The following is a 14,686-nucleotide window of genomic DNA, read 5'->3' on the forward strand; positions in this document are numbered from 1 at the left end:
GCATCTTGCCTTTGAGACATTGGATTTCTTTACTTCTAAATGGAAAATAATTTCAGTGGACATTAATCTGCTCTCCAACACATGCCAGCTGTCCATATAAGCATGTCAGACCAGGGTTTCACAAATAATGATTTTGTAAAGAACAAAGTGTGTGAACAAAGTACACTTGTTACTGCTTTATAGAAAAATCACATGATGCATCATATATTAAGTATTTAAATGAGGTGGTATCAGAATAACTAATCCTAAATTCCTCACTCATGTGTGAAATAACAATTAAGATCCATAAATTACCCCAAATTAATTTATGCTAATAAAAATAATGATAATTGTTGCTCTTCCACTTGTGGCAATAATTACAAAACTAATTTTGGCATTAACACTACAAGATCAGTCGCCTGAAGAAAAATATATCCTACCTTTTTTCCTGACGCTTTGGGATTTCTATAAGATATTGGGTCATCAACAGATTTTGAGAGAGTGTAGAATTTTATTAATGTTTTGCAGGCACTGTTTTATTACTCACAGTGTTCAGAGCTACAAAAATGTGTGTACACATTAAGAGCATGATGTTTAGCACTAACAGAGGACATGGCAACAACATCCAGAACAACTGGAGGGCAAAACAGACAGAGATGTATAGTTGGAGACAGAGTCTGCTTTGAATACACACTCACAAAGATACACACACATGCACACGCTCACCACAGATAACTGAAGGTTATCATTTTGTATTATATGGTAAGAACAGCCTGAAACAGACTGTGTTTAATACATATCCTTGTAATAATCTATTTATATACAAATAAATTCATAGATTTTATTTCTATATATTTCTTTTTTATTTCTACTACTATCTGGCTTTTGCTTTTGTTGCATGAGTTCAAAAACTGTGAGGCTGTCATGAAGAAAGGCAAATATTATTCAGATAGATTCAACTACAGGGCACAAAACAGAGTAATGTACAGCTCTACTATATAACAGATGTTCAAAATGGAGACGATAGAGCAGTCTCTATAATAAAGGCTTGTGAGCCTAATATAACATCCAGCAAAAGACATACCACGTGTAAGCATTTAAATAAAACAAGCAAGCAACAGCTGAAAGCACACCAGGAGATTGCAAAAAAAAAAAAAAAAAAAAAAAAAAAAAGATGACAAATACAATTTGTACACAGATGTTTTGAGAGTAGGGTCAAGACATAGTATGCTATCTCAGTTTGCTTGCACACACAGCTACTGCAGTTTTCTATTCTCTATTAATCCATCTCTGCAAATCAAATAGTCTGAGATCAGATTATTTGATCAGAAAGGCTCTGAGATCAGATTAAGCAACTAATTTTCCACATGTAACACAAAACCATCATAAATGACCTCTTGACTTAAGTCTAGTACTGTGCAGAAGGCATCCATGGTTTGTGTTATGAAGACTGTCTGACGGAGCTGTCAACAGAGCTTTTTCAGCCCCTTTTCCTCCTGAAGAGAGTTCGTCAGACTGATTTCCAAATATGGACTGCTTAGTCATAGGAGCTCAGATGAGTCATGCAATTACACTAACACAAAGATCACAGACATCTAACTATTTGCAAAGAGAGATAAAATGCTCACTTGAATACAGATAGGAGAGATGAGTTTGAGCCTGTGGGCTACTCTAACTAATGACTCTGAACAGCTGTAAATTGTAATGGCTACTGTATTCCTATTTGTTAATGTATAAAAATGTACACATGCTCATTTGGAACCCTTCTTTGTTGGGCACATTGGCATTTATTTTTTGTCAGCTATTGCAGAGACAGCTTAGTTCAAGTCAAGAACATTTCACAGTATCATTATAGGCTAATTCCAAGTAAAATGGCTTCTGGATGGATAATTCTTGAGCAAATCTTCAAATTCTTTTCAACTGTTTAATCTTCAGACATCTATGCTTTGGTTTGTTTAGTACTGAGTTAAATTCAGGTACTTCACATATAAATGCATTTACTGTAGAAATAAAAACCTCCTAAAATATTAACACACAGTATGTAATATTTTTCTGACAGCTATATGAGCTGTATGATGACTTCATTATCTTGGCAAATTAGTGTCAGAAGCTGATATCATCATATTTTTCTTACCACCTATTTTTCACTGGAAATAATAACCAGAGAGATAATACCCTGCGGTTATCTCATAGCTACAATAGTGATACTAGAATTTCTGCACTTTGCAGTTTAAAAAATCTGCAGGTGTTTTGATGGTTTTCAAGAGATCATTTTCAAGTTAGATGAAATCTGTTTGATATGGCCATTAATGAAATCAAACTTTTAGCATTTCCTTTGCAAAAACAAAGGCTGCTGCTGGTAATATTCAGTTTGCAACAATGCAGAACCACAGTAGACCTTCTATATAAGATTCTAATCCTGCAATAAATCCAACCTGGTCTCACAGAATCACGTTACCATAACTACATTTTGCAAATAAGATTTTGTGGCTCATTGTACATATCATGGCAGTTTCCTGGTAAAATAACAATAATAACTTTTATTCACTTTCATACAAATCATGAGTAAAACAGCTGATTATCAGTTCATAAACACTTACTGTACTTTTCGCTCTATCCCTTACAAAATGCTTTCTTAAGACATCAGCACACTTTTACTATAGCGCATGACTTATGAGTAGAGTTGTCAGCTTTCTACCAGCCAAATGCTGGACAGTTTAGCATCTGTGTAAAGCAGCAGCTGATATCTCACACAACTCATGTGAAAGATGTCTGTGTTTCAGGTCTATTTCTCTCAATGTGTGAAATGTTCTCAGCAGGGTGTGAGACACCAAAATATTGGACATATGGCGTCCCATATAGATTCAATACGAAATGCAATTTGGCAACCCTGCTTGTAAGGTGATACAATTTGACTTTTGCATTACATAACCAACTTTATTTACAAGTTTATTCGAGTGTGATCAAGTTGCATTGAAGCTCTGCTGACAGAGTGTTGTACTGAAGAGCATGCGAGTCCACACGTGAGCCAAAATTGTCATAGAAGCACCACAAAAAGACATGGTTGCTTCAACACTTATTTTTCATCTTAAATTAGCTTTTAATGACAATGTGAGTTAGATTTAGGTTTAAGGTTTAGGTTTTGCTGATTTAGATAGAGCATTAGCCTTAAAAACCTCATCTGTTAGGTAGAACAATTAATTACATTTTAGCGCCACACAGGGGACATTTCACCTCAGAACTTCCGTGATACGTGTAATGAACCACATCATTTCATTTTGCAAATATGTTGCCTCAGTCACATAATGTTTATGAGATCAGGCTGAATAAATCTGATACTAGGTACAATAAAAGACACATCAAGTATTAAGACATCCAACATTCAGGTCTCACGCATCCCTTTCTCTCAATGACTTATGCTGCCAGATTGAGTGGATGGAGAATTAACAAATGGCTTAGCAAATATTACTAGAATCGAGTCCCTCTCCCACTTGCACAACATCTTTAAAGATACAGATACCCAATCCAGTAGACGAGGTTAAAGAGGCCAAATGCAGTTGGGAAGAATATCCGAGAGTAAGAGTCGATTTTGGAGACATGGACGTGCATTCTGTTCTCACGCCAGGCTCCTGTGCGACAATCATCAAAGCAGCAGAAGAAACTGGTGCAGTCTTTCCCGTCCAGACATTCATATGCATAATCGTCATCTTCATGATAGGGAGCAATGTTGTTCATCTGCAGCAGGGATGTTCCTGGTCTGATGTTCACCATGCTGGGTTTCTACATACAGGAACAGTGAAGTTACTACCCCCTTATTTACAAAAACAGTTACTTTCATAGCTTCTACACAACACGCTCAATTTGAGTACAAACAACTGCAAACAAGAGTACAATATGACCTCTGTTAACCTGAACTGTGAATAGGTATTTAGCTTAGTTAGTAAGCTAATAAAGTGAACATGTTATTGATCAGTTATTGTATAGCAGGTGCTTAATTATCTGTTGTGTGCTATCTTAAAGGTGATGTAAGCAGTGTTAGGGGCCGTTCAGCCGGAACACGTTATTGCGTTAAAAAAACTTAAGTTGAGCAGTGTAGTTGAATACAGGTGTCTTGAGACCTGACACAGCAACTTAAAAATGTGCCGCTACTGTGCAAGACACAGCACAATGGTCAAAAATGTCCATCTTATGCATGTTTACATAGAAAAACTATTGGAAAAACAGAGCAAAGAGTGCAAAAATGAGCAAAAACTTGTTCAGAGCGAACGGCCTCTTAGCGTTTCTGGATCTTCTGCCAGACTTAGCCACTAAATTAGACACATCTTCTCTTTCTAAATCTCTGCACTACAAAGATACTATTGTAATCAGAGATGGAACAGGAATACAGCAGTAATGGGGATTTTGATTCATCCCAGTGACTTGAGTGTTTTGAATCCGTTCACCAAAAAGATTCATTCAGACTCACTCACTGATTTGATCAGATTTCTACAGATATTTAGTCCAATAGGTGGCAACAAATGAGGATCTACTGATTTGTTGATTTAACTGAGTCTTTCACAACTGGAACAATGGAAGTGAACGAGAATGATTCATTCACTTAAAGCTACACTATGTAACTTTTGGCCCTCTAGCGGTTAAAAAATAAAACTGCATGCGTCTTGCGGAAGAACATTATTTTGGTTGTAGTTCGACTCTGCTCCTCTGCGCGGATGAATGTGGTTTGAGGCACCGGTGTACACAAGGAAACAGGACATCTTATCAGAGTGAATGGACAAATAAATAACGAAAGAAAGGAAAAGACGGATATCCGAAAACATCAGATACGTGCCATATCTTCTGCTGTTGTTTTGACTTATTATAAACCTTGATGTTTTGAAATAAATGCCATTACAAAAGTACAACGTTTGTTAACATTAAGACATAACGATTGCTAGTCTGATCAGGTCAAACGTTGTAAAGTCTTTATAACTGCAGGATATTCTGGCCAAATTGACAACAATAGTAACTAATTTATAGATTGTCATTGTTACCAACCAGTGGTCAACATCATTTCAAGACTCACATGTCCTTGGCAAGTCTAGGACTAAAGGATTTATTTATATAAATTATTGCCGTTAGAAAAAAAATACACACACGTGCTAGCAAGTGAAAAGTTCTGCACCAATTACAGTATAATTACTGTATTTCACTACACACACACAGACGTGAATGTATGTGTGATAACACAACTATATACCATATCAATAAAATATCTTACCTGTTGAATAAGAAAAAAGCCATCTCTGGGTCACTTTTAAATCCTTTCAGATCTCGGAGTTGTTGCCACCTCTGAAAAGCCAAGCTGTTGTTGATTCGGGTTTTATTACGGACTCTGTCACTTTCCCTTTTTGCTTGTAGACTCTGCTCTGTTCGGGGTTTCTTTTTTTTACAACCGCCGATTCTCTGGAGGTTTGCCGTTTTGAATGATCCATGGTCAATTTTTCTCGTTCGTTGTGACAACTAACTTTCAGCTTCAGCTACTCCCACACGTGCGCTCCAGTAGCCGGAGCTTATTTTCTCTGTGTACGGATATGACGTCAACACGCACGGGCGAATGACGTATGTATGCAATTTCCTGTGAAATCTGTCCCGACAGCTCTAAAATATAAATCATTATTATAGGTTTATCAAAGTGTATTTGGGTAAAGACATGGTTTGGAAGATGGATTTTTGTTGCACTCTCTCATTAATAACATTTTGTTATTTTTTAACAAAAAAAAGTTTCATAGTGTAGCTTTAAAAGATTCATTTAAAAACACCAACATTACTAGTGTTTTAGTCATACACTGCAGCAGGATGCCGCATCCACATCGAAAGCAACAGTGACAAAATAGCATTCTCGCATGAATTAACTACTGACAAAAGTGCCTCAAAGTCTTCTGAATGGCTTAGGACAGGTTTTCTGTCAGGTAATAGGAAAAGTTTTATGTGCCATTCCAAAAACTACTGCTTATAGCACTTTTTAAATGAAGTTCATTCACCTGTGCATGACTTGATTTGGTCTTCTTGTTCTGGCGATTGCTTGTGAAGTAGTGCAGAGTCCCATATTCCATTAGAGCAGCAAAGGTGAAGATGAAGCAGACAGACACGAAAAGATCCATGGCTGTCACATAAGACACCTTTGGCAGGGACTTCCTAGATATGGTGCTTAGGGTTGTCATGGTGAGCACAGTTGTGATACCTAATCAATCAAAATGCAGAGCACCTGAGCATCCCTATTGAAACATTTCTTTCCTTTTATCACATGCATTTGTGTATTCTCTTAAAATACAATGTAACCTTTTTGCAGAGGTCAATTGCATATTTCTGCTTTAATTTAGCAGGGTAAATGTAGAAAACATTTTTCTTTCTCTTAATGTATCTAATGTAATAAATTTTTATATCACTATACTTTGTGTTGTTTTACCTGTGCATTAATTACATTTTTTTATCAAACTAGTCAACATTGTTGCAATGGGGTTTCAAAAACCGCTGCTGAGGGAGTGACAGTAATTTTTGTATCTTTCTTCTGACTGCCATAACCAATCTCTCTCTATTTTTGTCCTCTTTTGGAAAGTCATGGAAACATATAAGAGGATTTTTTTCTATTGCTGTTGGAGCACAAGAGAGCACTGCACTAATATTCACTGTGGTCTTCCATTATCTATTATATGTTTCATATCCAGAAATGTGAAAATAGATCATTCATGTTTCTATTGATTTGCACTGATTCTGAGGCTTGTCAAATACCTAGAGATGTTCTGGCTGGTACAGCATCCTTGTTGATCCAGAAAGAGACCCAGGACAGAACTACAATCATACTGCAGGGAATGTAGGTCTGGATGGTGAAGTAGCCCATTCTCCGGCTCAGATCAAAGAAAATGGTCATAACAACATACTCCCCTAGTAACACAAGACATTTGAATGAATGAATGAATGAATGAATGTTACATTTACACTACCGTTCAAAAGTTTAGGGTCACTTTTTTCACATTTTAGAATAATAGTAAAGTCATCGCAACTATGTGATGCAAAAACTCGCCTTTACCAAAGCAAAAAAGGGCTTTGGACCAAATTAGGCATGTGAATGCACGATTTTGCCATAGCATTTTAGAAAAACACTTGTTTACCTATGATAAATAATTATGCAACTTAATTATCAAAGTTACAATTAAAAGAAAATTCTAAATCTGGACATGACGCTTCTGTGAGTATGTTTGTGTTACACACCAGACTGAGTATTTGCCACATCAGACGTATTTCGTAGGCCGACAAAGGCAAATTGGTAAAGCCTCCAATACCGCTGGTCTGCAACCTCAACTGAACGACGCTGCCATCTATACTGGATCTCATTCTTTGGATACCCATCTGTAAATGGAAAAAGGCACATGCAGCAGAGTACAAATGACTCTCCATTTTGGTATCCACATTGCTTAAAGTTACAATGATGGCAGAAAGGCACTGAGGCTCACACAGTAGCCCTTCCGTTGACACTGCCCACAGGGAATGATGACACATGAGAAGCTGAGGCATGAAGCTAATAATGGATGGAGGGGTGCACAGACTGAGAGCAGGAGAGAGATGGATGGTACTCTGTCCTCACTCATTGCAAGGTTGGAGGATGGTAGTTTGTGTAGACCTTCTGCAATGTTCAGGATTGGTTATATATAGGCAATGCATGGTTGGCTGACAGAGGTAATGCATGGGGATTGGTTGCCTGGCAGCACTCAGGGCAGGCTTGAGGCTGAGTGACAGATTGACATAAGAATTTAACACCTACAGCTTGAAAACTCCAGAGGGCACGAATGTTCATCCATGGGAAAGTTATGCAGCTTAAGGTAGCATTCCGCATTAATAGTCAACCTAACAAAAACAGAATAATAGACAATAGCAAAACAAAAAACAAAACAAAAAAAAAAAACTTTGATTTTGACATTTTAGAGGTACATTTTAGAGGAAGTGTATTTGTACTATGACATTGAAGTGCAAACCGTAACTCTGATGTAAAGGGGTAGTTTAAAATTGTGTTATAATTTATTAACTCTCATGTCGTTCCAAACACGTATGACTTTCTTTCTTGCCTGGAACAGTGTTGGAAAAAATATCTTCAATTTATATTACACTTCAAATTACTAATTACATCTATACAATCTTAACAATCTAACTAATTACTTTTATAAAATTGTAACCATATTACTTTACTGATGACTTCACCGGAAAAGTAATCACAATACTCATTTTACTTTTAAGTAAGTTTATGAAACATTTTTCGCAGAAAAGGTTCTGTTTCAAAATAATGTCTGTATTTCATCCTTGTTCATTATTGCACGCAATGCATACGCTCAGCACTACAAGTATCTCCCTTACAATGACTTATGTATGTCCTTCAGCTGTCACAGAAATGCAAACAGATGTACATATGAACATAATTCATGTTTTAAATTCTAGATTTTAGAAATGTGTAACCCAAATGATGTACTTAAAGTAATTAACTTAATTAAAATGTAATGTGCTACACAACTTTTTGACTAAAGAAGTAATTAGATTACAGTAATTTACCCATTCACCTTCATTGAATGGAAAAGATTAGCTTGGACACTCTGCAAAATGTCCCCTTTTTTGTTCCATGGAAAAAAGGAAGTCATATGAGTTTGAAACAACATGACCAATGATGCATTCACATTACAGAATTTGTATTTTTGGTGAACTTTGATTGTGTCTGACAGAAATAAATTGAATCAGATGTAATGGCTTAAACAATTGCTGCAACAAACAGTGGGTGTAATTTTGTACAAAAGCAAATGCTACGGGACAGGAATCCAAGGACACATACTTAAGTTGCACAAACAACATTCACTCAGCTCTCAATGTTAACCTTGAACACACCTTAGAGTGTACATCACTCTTCCATTGCTCCAAAGGCGGAGAAGGCGATTGGGTGTTGTGATCCAGTGGGCGTCAGATTTACGTGAGTTTCGGAAAAATGTGTCAGGGATCCAGATTTTTCCAACCATGTTGCTGTTGAGCATGAGGAGATTCATGGAGCTGTTGAATTTAAGTCTGCTGTCGTACCACGTCTGAGCAAAGAAGATGTCTATGGTGTACTCCTAAAAATAATACATATCACCAAACAAATGACAGGTCTTTTAAAACAGTCTTACAGTTGCTTTTATAAGTTATGCAATTATGTGTGTGTCATTTGTGACAGTGGTTATGAAGGTTGTATAATGGATTCAAACAAGCAGTAATGACTAGTTTCCAGTGTTGTATTAATAGCTCTGAAGATAAGGAATTAATTTATGTTCCAGCTCACCATATTGATGGGATCTACTGGGCCAATGCTGTTCACATACACCGCCGTCTCGATCACAGTGGGTCTCACTAAAATATAATATACAAGCTTTCAGTTTCAAATATGAATATATTCATATTACATCTATTGGTCAGATGTTTTTTTTATTTTTTTTTTATTGATTTTTTCTGAAGAAGATGTGAGTGGTGCTTGGTCGTGCAAAAGTTGCCATTATGATCCTAGGGTGTTTTTACAAGGTCGCTAGGTTGCCTTTTGAGACTTGGGTATTCTTTATTCTTTCTATTTACTATAGGCCTAATTACTTCAATGGAAATGTAATGTGTTACCACTGACACTTACATGAGACAACAAAAAAAAAGGTCTAAACATAAACCGTAACAAGATAACACTGTAATTCATGGCTTTTCAAAACTTCTGTGTACAAATTTGAAGTTGGCTTAATGGATCAATAAATGTAAACTTCATATTATGTGACTATAAATTGCTTTTCGGTTTTCCAAAAGGGATAGTTCACCCAAAATTCTCTCATTATTTACTCACCCTCATGATATCCCAGGTGTGTATGATTTTCTTTCATCACCAGAACAGATTTGAAGAAAAATATCTTAGCTCAGTAGGTCCTTAAAATGCAAGTGGATGGTGATCTGATTTTTGAAGCTTCAAAAATCACAGACAGTCAGCATAAACATCCATACGCCTCCAGCTGTTAAATAAAGCTAATATTGATCTTTTTTCACACCAAAAGTGATCGTATAGCTTTAGAAGACATTAATTTAACCTCTGGAGTCGTATCAATGACGTTTATGCTGACTGTCTGTGTTTTTTGGAGCTTCAAAAGTGAAATCCCCATCCACTTGCATTTTAAGGACCTACTGAGCTAAGATATTTTTCTTCAAATCTGTTCTGGTGAAGAAAGAAAGTCATACACACCTGGGATATCATGAGGGTGAGTAAATAATGAGAGAATTTTCATTTTTGGGTGAACTATCCCTTGAAATGAGACCTTACACATAGCTGGTCCCTAGATATGGTTTAGATCCCTCTTTCAATGGAAGTGTACAGGGCTTTTCACCCATTTTATCGTCTGACAGGAGTAAATCCCTGAGGCTGATTGCTTGGGAAATGACTAACACGCCACTTCTCAACAAGCCGCACCATTTGGGGTATCATTAACGTTATTGGACATGATACACATCGAAATATAATGCTTGGGTATTTGTTTATGGTTTGTTCAAATATTTAATCCTAAATATATGCAATAAAAATAATCATATAAGAATGAACTAATAATCATAAGTATACTGTATATTCACAGTTTCACTATAAAAACGGTACACAAACATATTCATTTATTTACATTTTGACAGTATAATATACAGTACAGCAACATGTATTCTGCATGTACTGTAAAATAATGTAGATCTTCTGTAGATTTAGTTTAACAGTCACACAAATTACTCAAAGCTGCCTAAATCCTCACTGCTGCTGTTTCCAAAACATCAAAAGGAATCCAGTCCTAAAGACATGATAAATAGCACAAACTCTTTCAGTCCACCTTACTGAAATCACCTCATCACTTGCTCTGCAAACTGATTAACTGAGTTTGTCTCATACTTACACTCTGCCCTTCTTTCTCAGACACATGAAACACAGATAAAGAATGAAGATCAATAGTGATTTGGGTGTATTGTACCCGAACACCACTGTGATAAATCCTCTTAAATAACTAAACTGTATTGAGTTGCATTGCTTCAAGAACACTGATGCACTGAGAATAAAGTGACCTGCACAGTTTGGGTGTAGAGGGAAACATCAGCAAAATCTTGATACCGAGCACCTCTTCGTTTAAAAATAATACTGCTGATGTTAGTGTAAAAATGATGATTACAGGAAAATTTGGAACTGCTCAGTGTGTTTTATTTTCATAGCATTTTTTTCTTCTTCACATGGCTTCATAATGATTTCATTATTAACATTTTGCAGTTACTTTTGAATATGTATTTGAACTGAAAGTTTGCACAATGTTCTCAGGATAAGGGTATTTATATATATATATATATATATATATGCATTTCAGGTCAGGGCAGGTTGTCACATTCTTACTGCAGCAAGTTGTCACATATGTTTTAAATGTTATAAATTCATACAATTTATTCATTACAAGATGTGTTGGCAAAAGCAATGGTTTGGTATTTTTGTTCACAGTTTTGATAACTTCTGAAATTATATCTGGTACTGATTACAGATTACACAGCTAAAATGGTAATCAGTAATGTAATATTTTATATTACACTTTTCGGTATTCTAATCCAATTACTTGGATTACTTATTGCATACTTTGATGAAAATCTAATTTTAAATGTACCAATTTACATTCCTTTATACACACTTTCGGTAAACATTAGTCAACATGAAATCAAACAGTAATTTCGTATTTGAAATCCATAAAACCTCCTTTGGCAGTTCTTTGAAAGTCAAAAATGATAGTTAATGTACTCTATATGTAACATGTAATTCATTTAAGTAACTTGATTCTGATTATGCTTATTTATAAATGCAACGTAATCCAATTATAAGTACTTGCTTTTGTAATTTTATTACATAATCCAGATTACATCCAGTAATGAGTCCATTACTACTCATCACTGTTTGCTGTTTCATAAATTGCACTGTTTCTCATAATTGTTCTACTGTTTACATTTTGATGAAAAGCATATTTAGCCTATAGGCTGTTTAATAGCAGATTCCATTGTGGCAAATGACTCCATACAAACCTGCCTTTGGGGCATGTTGTCACAAAAGATCAATACGTGTTCAATGAACTGAATCTTTTTTCCTTTGTAACAATGCTGTACATTTTCAAAGCTTGTTTGTAGACAAGACTTTATAGACTGTGCCTAACTGAGAAATATTTACTGGAATGAAAAGTGTGACAACTAGCCCCGGTCTCCCCTACTGGCTGCGAAGGTGTGCTTGAGGGTCAATAAGCATGCAAACTTATCCAAAAATAAACTGATGACTTGCCTCCAATATCTGGTCTCAGTTTGTTGTCATAACCCTGCAGTAATTTATTTAGGATAAGGGTGACATCATTCTCGTAGACCTTTGGTGATAAAACCCAAGTTTTATTGATGGGAACATCCTCATAATCTTCCTCCTCAGCTTTGCTTGGGCCAAATGCCATGCTGTCATAAAAACAGAAACAAACAGACAAAATATAGAGACAGAAAGCAATGAGCTAAATAATTGAGCAATATCATATGAGAGATAAGAGTTAAAGTGTGCCCAGAGAAATCAGTTTACATTAGAAGTTTGAAATCTCTAGTGAGAGTAACTGGTTTAATGATGTGAATGTGACAGACAGAGGGAGAAAAGGAGAATTTGTATGATGAGTTTCACAGAAAGAACAGATAAAAGAAGTCATCAGTAACTGTACAGTAAATTTAAAGGGGCAGCTGTGACAGCAGGACAGAGGGTCTTTTAAATGAGTGCAGCGCTGGAGATACAAAGAGGAGGTTCTAATAAAATAATGCAGTGATTAATGAAGATGTGTTCTGGCAGGAGAGGGAGGGAACAGCTGAAGGTGAGGGGTTTACATTTTCACCCACAACTCCCTCTCACTCACTCTCTCTCTCTCTCTCTGAGAATTTGGTGTAAGCTGTTCTAAATATATTCTCTGAAGCATTATCTACAGGAATGGACATATCAGTTATCATTTGTAACTGAGCAGGGACAAATTCTTGCCTCACATGAGCCATTACAATCAACCTGAATTGTCTGTAACTAATTATTTTCTGATGTCACAACATAAGACTTTTTCTAAAGAGAAATGAAAGTGGTTAACTTTGCACGTCATAGCTCCTTGAATGCTTGATATCTGGGATAGGCTCAGGAGATGACCCTGTCCCAGAGCTAACGGGCGGTGAAATAAATCAACTGCTTACATCTGTTTCATGAGACACAGAACACATAAGTGTACAACATGGTAATATCAATTCTGATTTTTATCTAAGGAATCAAAACAAGATAGGCATTCCCATACATATGCAATTGATAAAAGAAGCAAATATATCAATAGGAAGTGTCCCTGTGAAGGAGACCCAGGTGGGTGGAGAGAGTAGGATATTGATCCCTGAAGGCAGAGTGCTGAGCAGTTCAAAAGCAGACTGTCAATGGAAATTTCAGGCTAAATGTTTTCCTCAAATGTTCTATTCATATTGTCTGGACACAATAGTAGCCTTTGAATGATCTTTATCTCTTTGAGGCTCTAAAACAATCTCAGATCGTCGTGACAAACTGCATAAGGGAATAGGAGGAATAAAACAGTGCAAGCCTTTATTCTATGAAGCTTTTTCACATTCCCTAAAAAACACATAGCCCACACATCTCCCAAGCGCCTTGGATAAACCTCCAAAAATCAGCTGAAGGTAAATCAAAGTAGCCCGAGCCAAGTAAAGTGTGTGCGATAACTTATGCATATCGTAACATTTCAAACAAGCAATTCATTGGGACTTTTGGGAATACCTGTCCAATTTGACTATTTGGTGTTGCAAAATCTAATAGAGTATTTGAGTGTTGCTAATGCTGACTAAAGTAGTCTCAAGGTTGTTTGGAGACTGACAATGCGCGTCCGTGCTATATAAAAAAGACGACAACCTCACTATTAAATGCTCGAAGCAAAAATGACACTGACAGTCTGTACGATCTTTATCATATGTATTACACGTACGAAGACTTGCACTTGTCATGAATGACAGCTATCGCTAAATGTTTGGATGAATGAAATCGCGCTAAAAGAAGAACGCGAAACTACAGAAAACCTTTTGCACTTCGAGTGACAGAAGCACGCTGATCATTCGCGACTTGGACTGTCCAACTGTGTGGGCTATTTTAGAAAAATCGATTGCACCCCGTGTTTCTTTTGCCCCCTCTGAAGCGAAAACTTACCAGACTCCAAGCAGACCGGCCAACAGCCAAACCAGCGCCTCTTTTCTCCGGCGACGATGCAGCACAACCATCGTGCGAACGCTGTTGATACGAACCAAATGTTCTTCGAAATGAATGAGACAGCTTTAATAAGACGACGAACCCTTTGTAGCGTTCAACAGATCCCACAGAAAACGAAAAAGATTTACGGTGTTCCCGTCTGCGTATGCTTCCAGCTGGTGTATTTGACAAGTGCATAGAACCGCGCCGCGCCGCGCAGTGTGAATGTGAATAGTGAATGCGGGATTTCGCTGACTGCGACACGGCTGCTTTGCAGCTTTCACTGAGCGTTCTGCTGAGTGAGACAGACTCGATGAACCGGGAATTATTAGAAACTACCTCCAGGAAAAGAGCTGACTGCTCTACCTCAGAGAATTTACTTCAAATTGT

At 36.7% G+C, this 14,686-nt stretch overlaps 1 protein-coding gene across 1 annotated transcript; it reads right to left on the bottom strand.

Annotated features, from left to right (window-relative positions):
• Positions 1–492: 492 nt before the first annotated feature.
• LOC127414280 (gamma-aminobutyric acid receptor subunit gamma-1-like) lies at positions 493–14,454 on the bottom strand. Its single transcript, XM_051652206.1, has 9 exons — positions 14,258–14,454; positions 12,335–12,495; positions 9,311–9,378; positions 8,884–9,104; positions 7,778–7,860; positions 7,228–7,365; positions 6,748–6,900; positions 6,000–6,199; positions 493–3,759 (listed from the first exon to the last, which is right to left on the bottom strand). Exons 1-9 carry the CDS (start codon positions 14,326–14,328, stop codon positions 3,484–3,486), a joined length of 1,371 nt encoding a protein of 456 aa, XP_051508166.1. The 5' UTR covers positions 14,329–14,454; the 3' UTR covers positions 493–3,483.
• Between the last annotated feature and the right edge of the window lie 232 nt (positions 14,455–14,686).

This window comes from Myxocyprinus asiaticus, chromosome 23 (assembly GCF_019703515.2).
Source record: "Myxocyprinus asiaticus isolate MX2 ecotype Aquarium Trade chromosome 23, UBuf_Myxa_2, whole genome shotgun sequence".
Taxonomy (NCBI): Eukaryota; Metazoa; Chordata; class Actinopteri; order Cypriniformes; family Catostomidae; genus Myxocyprinus; species Myxocyprinus asiaticus.

Bases quoted from the DNA above. Each gene is read 5' to 3' on its own strand.
- LOC127414280 (XM_051652206.1), bottom strand. From the start codon at position 14,328: ATGGTTGTGCTGCATCGTCGCCGGAGAAAAGAGGCGCTGGTTTGGCTG. The intron at 9,379-12,334 runs GCAAGTCATCAG...ATTATATTTTAG, and splicing joins ACTGAGACCAGATATTGGAG to TGAGACCCACTGTGATCGAG. The intron at 6,901-7,227 runs GTGTGTAACACA...TTGTGTTACTAG, and splicing joins TGTGGCAAATACTCAGTCTG to GGGAGTATGTTGTTATGACC.